This window comes from Sycon ciliatum, chromosome 3 (assembly GCF_964019385.1).
Source record: "Sycon ciliatum chromosome 3, ocSycCili1.1, whole genome shotgun sequence".
Taxonomy (NCBI): domain Eukaryota; kingdom Metazoa; phylum Porifera; class Calcarea; order Leucosolenida; family Sycettidae; genus Sycon; species Sycon ciliatum.
Window position 1 is genome coordinate 38,414,614 of NC_088645.1, and position 15,183 is coordinate 38,429,796.

The window sequence follows — 15,183 nt, forward strand, 5'->3', positions numbered from 1 at the left end:
GGGAGTCCATAGCCCAGAGCCAATTATTTTGACGCAAGTGGCGGTGGACCTTCGTCTTGAAGGATTGGAGAGACTTCAACTGGGGCATCGGTTCTGGACACATGTCTTGCGGAAGCCTGTTGCATTCATCCACTTCACCATAAGGGAACGAACGCTCGAGAAAGTTGGGGTCGTAAGGAGCACTTTTGTAGCTGATTCTGATGGCGGACATGGAGCTGCGACCTTGTCCGCGGGACGAGGCTAGCTTCCTGGCGAGGCGGCACGAGCGAAGAGAGGTGTGGATGGTCTTGAAGGCACATTAGCTTGTACATGTACATGTACGTTAGTAGAAAGTATTAGGCGTGTACCAACTCACTGACGTCATCGATGACGTCATAGCGATTTAACCCTAAAAACCGGGGCGTTTTAACCCTTTTTTCCGATTTACGGCAAATTTTTGCGATTTACGGTAAATTTTTGCGATTTAACCTAAAATCGGAGCGTTTTACACATGACGTCATCGATGACGTAATGCGATTTAACCCTAAAACCTGGGCGTTTTAACCCTAAATTGTGCGATTTAACCCTAAATCTGTACGTTTAACCCTAAAAATCGCGGCATATTAACCCTAATAATCCCTGTAACCCTAACCCTATCACCATGACGATAACCCTAACCCTAGGGCTATCACCATAGCGATAACCCTAATATTCCTGACGATGATAACCCTAACCCTATCAACATGACGATAACCCTAACCCTAGGGCTATCACCATGACGATAACCCTAATATTCCTGACGATGATAACCCTAACCCTATCAACATGACGATAACCCTAACCCTAGGGCTATCACCATGACGATAACCCTAATATTCCTGATAACCCTAACCCTATCAACATGACGATAACCCTAACCCTAGGGCTATCACCATGGCGATAACCCTAATATTTCTGATAACACCATAACCCTAATAATCCTGACACCATGGCCATAACCCTAATATTCCTGATAACCCTATCACCATGACGATAGCCCTAATATTCCTGATAACCCTATCACCATGAAGATAACCCTAATATTCCTGATAACCCTATCACCATGAAGATAACCCTAATATTTCTGGTGACTATAAGCCCACCAATAACCCTAATATTTCGAGAGACGATAACCCTAGTAGCCCTCGTAACCCTATCACCATAACAATCCTATTGCCATGTCAACTCTACTCTTTTTATGTGTGCAGGTACTACAGATCACAACGACAACAACAACACTCAGCAAACCCTAATAATCATCTTATGTGTGTACAAGTCCTATATGCCCTATTAGCAAATCTTGTTGTTACGTACACAGATCCTATCGTTATTCATCTTATGTGTGTACAGGTCCTATATACCCTATTAGCAAATCTTGTTGTTATGTGTACAGATCCTATCGTAATGCTAACACAACCACCATCGCAACCCCCATCAACTCTTTGATGACGACCGTAACCACCCAATCACCATCACATACGGGTCTACAGGTACTGGAGAGATGTGGAAAAACATCCTCCCCCCGATTTACCTAACAGCAAGACTTAGTAAACTATTTTACTTACCTTGCACGAATTTATACAACAATTCAATCGGGGGGAGGATCATGCTCATCACCAGGTAAGATGCACATGTGCATTCACACGCGCAGATGTATGACGATAGTGTTGTAGCTGCAAACGACGAAAAATTACGAACAAATAAATCAAACGCTGCAAAATTACGAAAAAATAAATATGTCTATATATGGAATCAGACTACGAGCAAGAATTGTGTACGATCCTAATCGGATAGACATGCAATGGCCGACGATCACATACCTTGTACGAAGCAATGCTGCAAGGAGATGAAGAGGGATATCCGTCCGTCTCTTGTCCGACTAAGCGACTAGGCGAAAATAATTCCAGGACTACATGAAAAAAGGAACACTGTCACTACGAAATGATTTGAGGAAATGAAGATTGCTTCCATATACGTGCACACCACTTGCTCCGACGAGTTTGAAATTTTCAAGTTCGTACGCATCAAACCACAAAGCCAGGCAAAACGGGAGCCGCGTACCGGATACGCATCAAAAGCTCGCCCGAGCCCTCGCGTCTCACGTACGCGGGTCAAAAGGTTACGAGGAGTGCGTCGTACGCGCCCACATTATCTAAAGGGAGTAGTAAAAATGTTTATTTTACTCCTCGCTATGCTCAGAGTACACACAGCGTACTCCGATCAAGCAAAAGTTTCTGGAATCAACTAGAACCCACGACAAATTTGGACGCGTTCAAACAGAACGCGGACGAAGTACTCTAGATGCTTTTCCTTTTACTTGCTCATAATTTATTTTCCTTCGATGAAGAAAGGTGGAAGTAAGTTTGTTTAGTTGAAAGTACATTTAGCTACAAGATGTCTCAACCAAGCCGAGTGATGCGAATGTTCGAGTTCGAGCTCGAGCATAATGCGAGAATGCTCAGGAACTACGTCTGCCATCTTGGTGCTGGAGAGTACCAGGATGCTAGCGTTTTGTTGCAGCTGATGGACAGGAGCCTCAGTGAGCTGCTTCGCGATGACGTCCTCGAGTTTGGGAGATACAAAGTAGCTATTGTCCTTCAACTGCGCTTGTTGAAGCAGGATGGTGTCACCGGTGACAAGGTGTTCATCAGCTTCTTCGTGCGCACGCGAACCACCATCATCCTGAATGATGATGATGTTCGTTACAAATTGGATAGTGCTGCAGCAGAGATCGATGCTCAAATCGATGAGTTTGTCCGGAATGGATCGGGGTGGATCGTGGATCACGTCGAAGCCGTATATCTGGAATTGTCGAAATTTGAGCCGATGGGAGGTGGAACGTTCATCCATCTCCCCCAGCACATCAAGGCTAAGACAGCCTGCCTCAATGTCATCAACAACGACGATCGGTGTTTGCAGTGGGCTCTGCTGGCCGCAAAACATCACGAGGATGTTGGTCCAAACAACATTCGAGTATCGAAGTACGTTCCATACGTTGACGAGCTGAACTTTGCCAGTGTAGAGTTTCCAGCTAGTATGTGTGCCATCACGACGTTGGAGCAGAACAATGTCGATCTCGCCGTCAACGTTTTCGGCATATCGGATGATGGGAAGACTGTCGTTCCGCTTCGTCTGACCAGAAAAGGCGATCCTCAGGAAGCCATCAATCTGCTCCTGTTTTCTGGTCAAACTGAGGACGAACGTAACGTGCAGCACTGGGTGTTCATCAAGAACATGAGTCGTCTGGTACACAACAAAAGTCATCATTCACGGAAGGTGTGCTACCGGTGTCTGAACGTGTTGAGTACTCAGACGGCTCTGGAGAGTCACCAGCTGCATTGTAAAGACCATCTCATCGCGCGGGCGGTGATGCCGCAGAAGGGTGAAAAGCTGCGTTTCACGCAGTACGAGAAGCAGCTTCGTGCACCGTATGTGATTTATGCTGATTTCGAGAGCATCATCACACCTCATGCTGAGCCTAAAAGCATTGGGGGAAGACGAAGCAGCACTCGGAGCACATACCCTGTTCTGCCGCATACATCGTCGTGCGCAGTGATGGCACCGTGACGGATACGTTCCAGCATACGGGCGAAGATTCAGTAGAGCAGTTCCTGACCTCCCTGGAACTGCAGGAAGTCTCCATTCGTGAAGACTTGGAGAATCGTCGCCCTATGAACCTGACGCCTGATGAGGAGGCTGGTTTTCTCAGCGCCAGGGATTGCTGGATATGTAAACGTCGTCTCGGAGGGGATCGTGTGCGTGACCACGATCACATGACGGGTGCGTTTCGCGGAGCAGCGCACAACTCCTGTAATCTTCAGCTGCGCATCGTACCCGGCAAGGTGAACATCCCGGTGGTGTTCCACAATCTCAAGGGGTACGACGCGCATCACATCGTCAGTCATCTCGGTAAAGCGAAGATTGACGAAGTGACGTACCAAGATGCTGGAGACAAGGAGCACACGGAGCAGCGCGGCTCCATCAACATCGTTCCGTCCAACACGGAAAAGTACATCGCTATGATGTGGCGGCAGTTCGTGTTCATCGACTCGTACGCTTTTCTCAGCACTTCGCTGGATAAGCTTGCGAAGGCAACACCTGGAGAAGCGTTCGTCCGCATGCGTGATCTGCATGAGGGGGATCCCGAGAAGACGGATCTTCTGCTGCGGAAAGGTGTATACCCGTACGAGTACATGGACTCGTTCAGCCGCTTCGACGAGGAGAGTCTCCCCCACGGGAGAAGTTCTACTCGTCGCTGTCCGAGGCACACATCACCGATGACGAGTACCGTCACGCGCAAACCGTCTGGAGCAGGTTTGATTGTGTCACTCTGCGTGATTATCACGATCTTTACCTGAAGACGGACGTGTACTTGCTGGCGGATGTATTTGAGAACTTCCGCACCACCGCCATCGCCACGTACTCGCTAGATCCGGCCAACTACTACACGCTGCCCGGGTTTGCGTGGAGTGCGCTGCTCAAGGTGTCCGACGTCAGTCTGGACCTTCTGTCTGACGTGACGATGCACACCTTCATCGAGCACGGCATCCGCGGTGGAATCAGCATGAGTGTGCAGAGGTACGCCGAGGGTAACAACGATCTTATACCAGACGGGTACGACCCCTCGAAGCCTATGACGTATCTGCAGTACGTCGATGCAAATAATCTGTACGGCTGGGCCATGCAGCAGCCCCTGCCCATCGGCGACTTCAAGTTCGTGGAGGACATCAGCGATGATCTCGTGGACGACATCGTCATGACGCACCCCCACGATTTGCCTGTGGGATATATCGTGGAGTGTGATCTCACGATTCCCGATGGTGTGCACGATGCGCTAAACGAGTATCCTCCTTGCCCCGAGAACATGTGCGTGACGGACGACATGCTGTCGCCGCATCAGCAGCAGCTGGCGCAACAGCTCGGCTTGGGCAAGCAGAAGGAGAAGAAGCTGATGCTCACTCTGCTGCCAAAAACCCGCTACGTGTGCCACTACGTAAATCTGCAGGCGTACGTGGCGCTTGGCGTGGAAGTGAGTGAAGTGCATCGCGTCCTCCAGTTCACGCAGCGTCCGTGGATGCGCTCGTACATCCAGCTGAACACCGATCTGCGTACGAATGCTGCATCGGAGTTTGAGAAAGATTTCTACAAACTCATGAACAATGCAGTGTTTGGCAAGACGATGGAGAACGTCCGGCGCCGCTTGAACCTGAAGCTTGTCCGCTCGGAAGAAGAGGTGGACAGGCTGCGGCGCGCCATCGCCAAGCGAACGTACAAGCGCAGTATCGTGTACGACAACGACCTGGTGGCGGCGGAGTTCTTCAAGTGTAAAGTTCACTTGAACAAACCTATCTACGTGGGTTTCTCCATCCTAGAGTTGTCGAAGGTGCTGATGTACAGCTTCTTCTACGACACTCTGAAGCCACGCTATGGTCAGAACGTACGGCTGTGTTACACGGACACCGACTCGTTCATCCTGCAGTACGCCACGGCCGACCTGTATGCGGACATGAGTGACATGATGGGTCAGTACAATACATCCAACTATCCGACTGACCATCCTCTGCACTCCCTCGCAAACAAGAAAGTCGCCGGCAAGTTCAAGGATGAGCTGGGTGGACGCATCATGAGCGAGTTCGTGGGGCTTCGCTCAAAGATGTACGCGTACACCGGCGAAGAGTCAGCAAAGCGTGCGAAGGGCGTGAAGAAGTCCGTCGTGAACGATACTCTGCAGTTCTCGACGTACAAGGACTGCCTTCTACCCGATCAGCAGAGCATCGAGAGAGAGATGAATGTGCTGCGCAGCCGGAATCACCACATCTATGGTGAGACCATCCGCAAAGTGGCGCTATCACCGTTCGATAGCAAGAGGTACATCCTCGACGACGGTGTGAGCACACTTGCGTATGGCCATTATAAGATACCGGCATAACACATCTTAGCGTAGCGACAGACCATTCGCTCACTTCATGAAATACATAGTGTTCTCATAATATTTGATTCTCACAATATTTTATTCTTACGCAATCGATTAGCTTCCGATTTTCTTAGCCATTCATCCACCTTGGCTGGATAGCCTTTGAAAGATACTAGAGATGTATTGCGCTTCGTTTGAATCACTTTGTTCAGTCTCAGTCCGGTTTCTTTAGCTCGTTGCAATTCATTTTCATAGAAACCGCCTGTAAGTTCCTCACCTTTTAGATCTTCCAACTGATACGTAACCGGATCTGTGAATAGAACCTTCCTGATCTGAAACACTTACTCACTCCAAAAATTGCATGCAACCTTAACCCTGTTGACGAGCATAATGATGCATGACGAAAGCAAGCAGAGTCTTTTATATCGACTCCTACGGCCAATGAACACTCGTCGGCTCTGCATTATAGACGGATGCAGACGGTGCATCGACGCCATTTCCCGAACATCATGGACCTGTGTGATCAATTCGATGCGCTCATCAATTACGTTCGACAGCCAAAGGGCTCTCCGGCACGTGATGATGGTTGCAATCACGTGACCGAGGCAGTGATAGATGGACACTACGTGTGCACGTCGTGTGCGCACGTGATCGATCAGCACGTCTACGCACCGGAGCATGATTTTCAAAAGCGGTGCATGCCAGAAAAAAGATGCTATCAATCTCGACAGCGCCTTCTAGGCGTCGACAGGCATCTGATTAGTTTTCTGAAGAAAACAAACATTGGTGACTTTCTCTCAGCTCACTTCAACCTTCATCCCCTGTAAGAAACGTTACATTCTCTGAAGAAATCCTGTTTGTACAAAAGTCTCAATTATGCTATTGCACTATCGTGTCTCCTATTCGATTGCAATTATATCGTTCAGAAGCGTTTACGCGCCTTCCTTCCACGCAGCAACGTTTCCTGGCTACGGTTTGCGCGAATGTTCAAACCCTTGCCGGTGAGATTTTCTCTCCTTTGGTGTCTTCATTTCATGGAGAGCTCGCGCCAGCTCACACCGCAACACGCGACGACCGCTCGTAGAAATCTACAAAACCTGAGCGACGGTGATGCTAAAATTCTAATCTCTATCGTCGGTGCCTATTGCTGGGAGACGTACCCTCTATCCCATCTGATCGACAACTTTCACTCACAGCATCAAGACTTGCAGTGTATCCTATACGACTATGCGAAAATCGCATGCGATCGACAGCCATCGGCACGTCAGAGGCGCGTTCGAGCGTGCCGGAGGCACGTCCGGGCAGCCGGACAGCCAGGCAGCCAGCAGCCGGACAGCCAGGCAGCCGGGGGGAGGGGGGGGGGGCAGCAGCCGGGCAGCCCAGCCAGAATGGGGCCAGAATGTGCTTTAGAACGAGAAGTCGTTTCTTCTTCGGTATTCTGAACAACCCCTTTTTTATTTATAGCTCTTATAGTGCTGGGTAACCCCGATGAAAATTGTAAGAGTAAGTGGCCCATGACTCGCACCGAGCGTACTCAAAATGTATATGAGGTTTATTTTATTATTTTTATTAATATTTATTATTTTTTTTGAATTGGCCAAAATTTGCGCTAGATTTTGAGGTGGTTTTCAGGCTAAAATTTAGGCTAAGTTTTAGGCCAAAAGTAAAGGAGTTTACAAAATAGACCGACTCATTCGAAATTAACTTTATGACTTTATACATCACAATAAGTTGAGTAGGTGTTCTTAGAACAATCTATGGCAAGAATTGGCCTCTGACACATGGTCAACAGTTTTTCATAAAGTTTGAAAGTCAGCGCAGATTTTAGGGATTTTAGCGTACCTCTGCACACTCATGCTGATTCCACCGCGGATGCCGTGCTCGATGAAGGTGTGCATCGTCACGTCAGACAGCAGGTCCAGACTGACGTCGGACACCTTGAGCAGCGCACTCCACGCAAACCCGGGCAGCGTGTAGTAGTTGGCCGGATCTAGCGAGTACGTGGCGATGGCGGTGGTGCGGAAGTTCTCAAATACATCCGCCAGCAAGTACACGTCCGTCTTCAGGTAAAGATCGTGATAATAACGCAGAGTGACACAATCAAACCTGCTCCAGACGGTTTGCGCGTGACGGTACTCGTCATCGGTGATGTGTGCCTCGGACAGCGACGAGTAGAACTTCTCCCGTGGGGGGAGACTCTCCTCGTCGAAGCGGCTGAACGAGTCCATGTACTCGTACGGGTATACACCTTTCCGCAGCAGAAGATCCGTCTTCTCGGGATCCCCCTCATGCAGATCACGCATGCGGACGAACGCTTCTCCAGGTGTTGCCTTCGCAAGCTTATCCAGCGAAGTGCTGAGAAAAGCGTACGAGTCGATGAACACGAACTGCCGCCACATCATAGCGATGTACTTTTCCATGTTGGACGGAACGATGTTGATGGAGCCGCGCTGCTCCGTGTGCTCCTTGTCTCCAGCATCTTGGTACGTCACTTCGTCAATCTTCGTTTTACCGAGATGACTGACGATGTGATGCGCGTCGTACCCCCTGAGATTGTGGAACACCACCGGGATGTTCACCTTGCCGGGTACGATGCGCAGCTGAAGATTACAGGAGTTGTGCGCTGCTCCGCGAAACGCACCCGTCATGTGATCGTGGTCACGCACACGATCCCCTCCGAGACGACGTTTACATATCCAGCAATCCCTGGCGCTGAGAAAACCAGCCTCCTCATCAGGCGTCAGGTTCATAGGGCGACGATTCTCCAAGTCTTCACGAATGGAGACTTCCTGCAGTTCCAGGGAGGTCAGGAACTGCTCTACTGAATCTTCGCCCGTATGCTGGAACGTATCCGTCACGGTGCCATCACTGCGCATGACGATGTATGCGGCAGAACAGGGTATGTGCTCCGAGTGCTGCTTCGTCTTCCCCCCAATGCTTTTAGGCTCAGCATGAGGTGTGATGATGCTCTCGAAATCAGCATAAATCACATACGGTGCACGAAGCTGCTTCTCGTACTGCGTGAAACGCAGCTTTTCACCCTTCTGCGGCATCACCGCCCGCGCGATGAGATGGTCTTTACAATGCAGCTGGTGACTCTCCAGAGCCGTCTGAGTACTCAACACGTTCAGACACCGGTAGCACACCTTCCGTGAATGATGACTTTTGTTGTGTACCAGACGACTCATGTTCTTGATGAACACCCAGTGCTGCACGTTACGTTCGTCCTCAGTTTGACCAGAAAACAGGAGCAGATTGATGGCTTCCTGAGGATCGCCTTTTCTGGTCAGACGAAGCGGAACGACAGTCTTCCCATCATCCGATATGCCGAAATTGTTGACGGCGAGATCGACATTGTTCTGCTCCAACGTCGTGATGGCACACATACTAGCTGGAAACTCTACACCGGCAAAGTTCAGCTCGTCGACGTATGGAACGTACTTCGATACTCGAATGTTGTTTGGACCAACATCCTCGTGATGTTTTGCGGCCAGCAGAGCCCACTGCAAACACTGATCGTCGTTGTTGATGACATTGAGGCAGGCTGTCTTAGCCTTGATGTGCTGGGGGAGATGGATGAACGTTCCACCTCCCATCGGCTCAAATTTCGACAATTCCAGATATACGGCTTCGACGTGATCCACGATCCACCCCGATCCATTCCGGACAAACTCATCGATTTGAGCATCGATCTCTGCTGCAGCACTATCCAATTTGTAACGAACATCATCATCATTCAGGATGATGGTGGTTCGCGTGCGCACGAAGAAGCTGATGAACACCTTGTCACCGGTGACACCATCCTGCTTCAACAAGCGCAGTTGAAGGACAATAGCTACTTTGTATCTCCCAAACTCGAGGACGTCATCGCGAAGCAGCTCACTGAGGCTCCTGTCCATCAGCTGCAACAAAACGCTAGCATCCTGGTACTCTCCAGCACCAAGATGGCAGACGTAGTTCCTGAGCATTCTCGCATTATGCTCGAGCTCGAACTCGAACATTCGCATCACTCGGCTTGGTTGAGACATCTTGTAGCTAAATGTACTTTCAACTAAACAAACTTACTTCCACCTTTCTTCATCGAAGGAAAATAAATTATGAGCAAGTAAAAGGAAAAGCATCTAGAGTACTTCGTCCGCGTTCTGTTTGAACGCGTCCAAATTTGTCGTGGGTTCTAGTTGATTCCAGAAACTTTTGCTTGATCGGAGTACGCTGTGTGTACTCTGAGCATAGCGAGGAGTAAAATAAACATTTTTACTACTCCCTTTAGATAGTGTGGGCGCGTACGACGCACTCCTCGTAACCTTTTGACCCGCGTACGTGAGACGCGAGGGCTCGGGCGAGCTTTTGATGCGTATCCGGTACGCGGCTCCCGTTTTGCCTGGCTTTGTGGTTTGATGCGTACGAACTTGAAAATTTCAAACTCGTCGGAGCAAGTGGTGTGCACGTATATGGAAGCAATCTTCATTTCCTCAAATCATTTCGTAGTGACAGTGTTCCTTTTTTCATGTAGTCCTGGAATTATTTTCGCCTAGTCGCTTAGTCGGACAAGAGACGGACGGATATCCCTCTTCATCTCCTTGCAGCATTGCTTCGTACAAGGTATGTGATCGTCGGCCATTGCATGTCTATCCGATTAGGATCGTACACAATTCTTGCTCGTAGTCTGATTCCATATATAGACATATTTATTTTTTCGTAATTTTGCAGCGTTTGATTTATTTGTTCGTAATTTTTCGTCGTTTGCAGCTACAACACTATCGTCATACATCTGCGCGTGTGAATGCACATGTGCATCTTACCTGGTGATGAGCATGATCCTCCCCCCGATTGAATTGTTGTATAAATTCGTGCAAGGTAAGTAAAATAGTTTACTAAGTCTTGCTGTTAGGTAAATCGGGGGGAGGATGTTTTTCCACATCTCTCCAGTACCTGTAGACCCGTATGTGATGGTGATTGGGTGGTTACGGTCGTCATCAAAGAGTTGATGGGGGTTGCGATGGTGGTTGTGTTAGCATTACGATAGGATCTGTACACATAACAACAAGATTTGCTAATAGGGTATATAGGACCTGTACACACATAAGATGAATAACGATAGGATCTGTGTACGTAACAACAAGATTTGCTAATAGGGCATATAGGACTTGTACACACATAAGATGATTATTAGGGTTTGCTGAGTGTTGTTGTTGTCGTTGTGATCTGTAGTACCTGCACACATAAAAAGAGTAGAGTTGACATGGCAATAGGATTGTTATGGTGATAGGGTTACGAGGGCTACTAGGGTTATCGTCTCTCGAAATATTAGGGTTATTGGTGGGCTTATAGTCACCAGAAATATTAGGGTTATCTTCATGGTGATAGGGTTATCAGGAATATTAGGGTTATCTTCATGGTGATAGGGTTATCAGGAATATTAGGGCTATCGTCATGGTGATAGGGTTATCAGGAATATTAGGGTTATGGCCATGGTGTCAGGATTATTAGGGTTTTTTTTTCTTTTTTTTTTTCTACAGGTTATGGTGTTATCAGAAATATTAGGGTTATCGCCATGGTGATAGCCCTAGGGTTAGGGTTATCGTCATGTTGATAGGGTTAGGGTTATCATCGTCAGGAATACTAGGGTTATCGCTATGGTGATAGCCCTAGGGTTAGGGTTATCGTCATGGTGATAGGGTTAGGGTTACAGGGATTATTAGGGTTAATATGCCGCGATTTTTAGGGTTAAACGTACAGATTTAGGGTTAAATCGCACAATTTAGGGTTAAAACGCCCAGGTTTTTAGGGTTAAATCGCATTACGTCATCGATGACGTCATTTGTAAAACGCTCCGATTTTAGGTTAAATCGCAAACATTTACCGTAAATCGCACAAATTTGCCGTAAATCGGAAAAAATAGGGTTAAAACGCCCCGGTTTTTAGGGTTAAATCGCTATGACGTCATCGATGACGTCAGTGAGTTGGTACACGCCTAATACTTTCTACTTACGTTAGAGCGTACATTTGGCGGCGGACAGCTAGCCTCTGCAGCAAGGCGTGAGGACCAGTGATAGAAAGGGCCTTCCGCTGTACTCGGTCGAGACTTTGCAGGTGAGAGTTGGCTGCGCCCATCCATATCAATGGTGCGTATTCGAGTACAGGGCGTACGAAGCCTTTGTACGTTGTCAAGCGTCCTTCACGATCAAGCAAACTTGATGCTCGATGCAGAAATCCTAGACGGTCGACAGCACGAAGAGAAACATTGCGAAGATGGCGTCTGAAGGTGAGTTTGCTGTCGAAGGTCGTCCCCGCATGGAATATCATGGGCTCCGAATGTTAGTTCTGGGAGTGGCCAGCGGTTGCGGTGGTGGCCAATATGCAGCAGCTGCGACTTTGTTGGCTCAAAGCGAACCCACCATTGTTCTCCCCAGCTACATAATCGATCCAGGCTAGATTGCATGTCTGCAATACTGCCAGCAGAGTCATTTCTGGATCGCATGTATCTATTATTGCACGATTAAAGAGGTCAATATATGAAATATAGAACGAGTAAAAGACCGAGGTCCCCCGAGGTCTTTTACGAGGACTATATTTCATATATTGACCGATTATGAGGGCAATAATAGATTTATCACGACATAGCATACCTAAAACTGTTTTTGCTTTGCTATAGGAAGAAAGGAATACTATTGTAATAGTATAATAGTATGTACATATGCCGTTTACATTGGACATTACTTCTGTGTAAACCGAAGTTTTCAGTTGTCTCTTGTAGTATGTTCCCCAAGTTCTTTGACTGAGAATTTGACAGTTTGGGTTCAAATCCCAGCATTTGGCTTCAGATTTTTCTTCTTTCAGTTCTTTTCTTGAGGAAAAAGTTCTAAGTCCTCGGGCTAAGTGGTCAATAATATTTAAGTGGTCAATATAAGCGGTCAATATATGCTGATATTTGACCGCTTAGAGATCACAAGTTTCTGTGGGGGTCAATAATAAGAGAGTGATAAGATGATATATACTGAGCTTGTATACAAACTCCCATCTCTCCCCACACAACACTCCAGACTTGTATTTTGCATATAACAGGTACTTCGATGACGAGAATATAAACTGGTATATAAACTGGTTTATACCTCACTCCATATACACCCACACTCATATACCAGATCTCCCATGAAGTTTATAAATTTCCATATACACTGTTCAATATACACCACTAAGGAGGTATATACACCACTAAGGAGGTATATACATCACTGAGGAAAACCATCAGAAATAAACTCACTGAGGAGCTTTCTTTCTCTAAAAAGGAGTGTATATAGCTTTCTTTCTCTAAAGCTATATTCACTCCTTTTTAAGGAAAGAAAGCTATATTCACTCCTTTTTGCTCTTGAGCTTGCGCATGGAGAGGTATAAATATATTATAACAAGGGACCTCGTGCATATCGAGAAATATCGACCAGTTATAAAAACCTCGGCTTCGCCTCGGTTTTTATACTGGTCTATATTTCTCGATATAAACTCGGTCCCTTGTTATAATATAATTATACATATAAACTGGTGTATAAGTATCTATTATTGCACGATTAAAGAGGTCAATATATGAATATAGAACGAGTCAAAGACCGAGGTCCCCCGAGGTCTTTGACGAGGTCTATATTTCATATATTGACCGATTATGAGGGCAATAATAGATTTATCACGACATAGCATACCTAAAACTGTTTTTGATTTGCTATAGGAAGAAAGGAATACTATTGTAATAGTATAATAGTATGTACATATGCCGTTTACATTGGACATTACTTCTGTGTAAACCGAAGTTTTCAGTTGTCTCTTGTAGTATGTTCCCCAAGTTCTTTGACTAAGAATTTCACAGTTTGGGTTCAAATCCCAGCATTTGGCTTCAGATTTTTCTTCTTTCAGTTCTGATTTTTTGAGGAAAAAGTTCTAAGTCCTCGGGCTAAGTGGTCGATAATAAGTGGTCAATATATGCTGATATTTGACCGCTTAGAGATCACAAGTTTCTGTGGGGGTCAATAATAAGAGAGTGATAAACTGGTATATAAACTCCTTTTTTTTTAGGATTACACTAGTGACCTGCAGTCCGCCTTGATGGTTTTCGACATGCACGACGGTCCCAACTTCAGGATATCTTTCCCGTCAACGATGAAGATAAACAACGTCGTCCTTTGAAACTGGTGCCTTGTGCTGCACCTGACGTTCGAGGCTGTCCTTCTTTTGCTGTTTCAGCAGTCTGTCTGTCAAGCGCAGCACTCGACATGTGCGGTTGAAGAGCCCCGCGTGCCGCTCCTCCTGCGTTTTTGCATAGACATAGAATGCAGATAGCAGGCGCGACGGAACTTCATTACTGATGGTTTTCCAATCGATGTTCTCCTTTCCGCATCCCTCGCAGAGCGGACGGAACATGCGCAGCCATAATCCGTGGCACTGCCAGTGTTCTTGGAAACTGCTGCTTGAATAATGGCATCGTGATTCGTGGTCGTCCTCAGAAGAACTAAAGAAACGTTTGGGAGTCGATTCAACAGGCTCGTGCTGATTCACTTTACTCTTACTTTGGAAAGGAGACGAACTCTATGTCTCTAATGAGCAAACGGTTCTTTTACAGAGCCCGCGGTGAGATCTGCGCGCGGTAACGGTCACTAGCACTGTGAGGTTCAAACTAACTTACTTGGCACATAGCTGTTACTTCCGATGTTACTAGTACTTCAGTACTAAACTGAAGTCACAAAGAGTGTGTGATGGTACTGCACTAGAACTGCATGCACTGCACAGAGTCATTGGTAGTCTTGTACTTGATCCGCACAGGTTGGGGAAAGGAAGACTCGGCTTCGCCTCAGTTTGTATACAGGTTTATATTTCCCATATAATCAACTAGTTGGGTTATATTATATACGTACGGTGTGGTGTCATTTGCGTGCACACCCATTTGCGTTGATGGGGAAAGACAGGCCTCAGCATCGTTGACATACATCAAAAATAAGGTGGGTCCCAGGATCCTGCCTTGGGGTACGCCAGCTTTAATCTGGAATTGAGCAGACTCCTGTCCATTGACGATTGCGCTTAGTGTGCGATTCCGTAGATAGTCCTGTATCCACTGCAGCAGGCCACCGCCAATACCGAGAGTGGCCGCTCTGGGTAGGACGCCAGGGTCAAACGCACCAGCAATGTCGACAGCCAGGACGTGAGCACAGCCACCAGCACCAGCTGCCAGCGACCAGTCATGCCCAAGCAGTGCTAAAAGGTCCGCT

At 47.3% G+C, this 15,183-nt stretch overlaps 2 protein-coding genes across 2 annotated transcripts; one reads left to right on the forward strand and one right to left on the reverse strand.

The window, feature by feature from the left end:
• Nucleotides 1–2,412: 2,412 nt before the first annotated feature.
• LOC135813063 (uncharacterized) lies at nucleotides 2,413–5,947 on the forward strand. Its single transcript, XM_065326282.1, has 3 exons — nucleotides 2,413–3,446; nucleotides 3,572–4,193; nucleotides 4,379–5,947. The coding sequence occupies exons 1-3, from the start codon at nucleotides 2,413–2,415 to the stop codon at nucleotides 5,945–5,947; spliced, it is 3,225 nt and encodes a 1,074-aa protein (XP_065182354.1).
• Nucleotides 5,948–7,728: 1,781 nt separating this feature from the next.
• On the reverse strand, nucleotides 7,729–9,960 carry LOC135813064 (uncharacterized). The gene has a single exon (XM_065326283.1). It carries the CDS (start codon nucleotides 9,958–9,960, stop codon nucleotides 7,729–7,731), a length of 2,232 nt encoding a protein of 743 aa, XP_065182355.1.
• Nucleotides 9,961–15,183: the final 5,223 nt, after the last annotated feature.

Coding starts and splice junctions, on each gene's coding strand:
- LOC135813064 (XM_065326283.1), bottom strand. CDS start 9,960: ATGTCTCAACCAAGCCGAGTGATGCGAATGTTCGAGTTCGAGCTCGAG.
- LOC135813063 (XM_065326282.1), top strand. CDS start 2,413: ATGTCTCAACCAAGCCGAGTGATGCGAATGTTCGAGTTCGAGCTCGAG. Junction 3,447..3,571: donor GAGAAGCAGCTTCGTGCACC/GTATGTGATTTA, acceptor CGTCGTGCGCAG/TGATGGCACCGTGACGGATA. Junction 4,194..4,378: donor ATCTTCTGCTGCGGAAAGGT/GTATACCCGTAC, acceptor CTTTACCTGAAG/ACGGACGTGTACTTGCTGGC.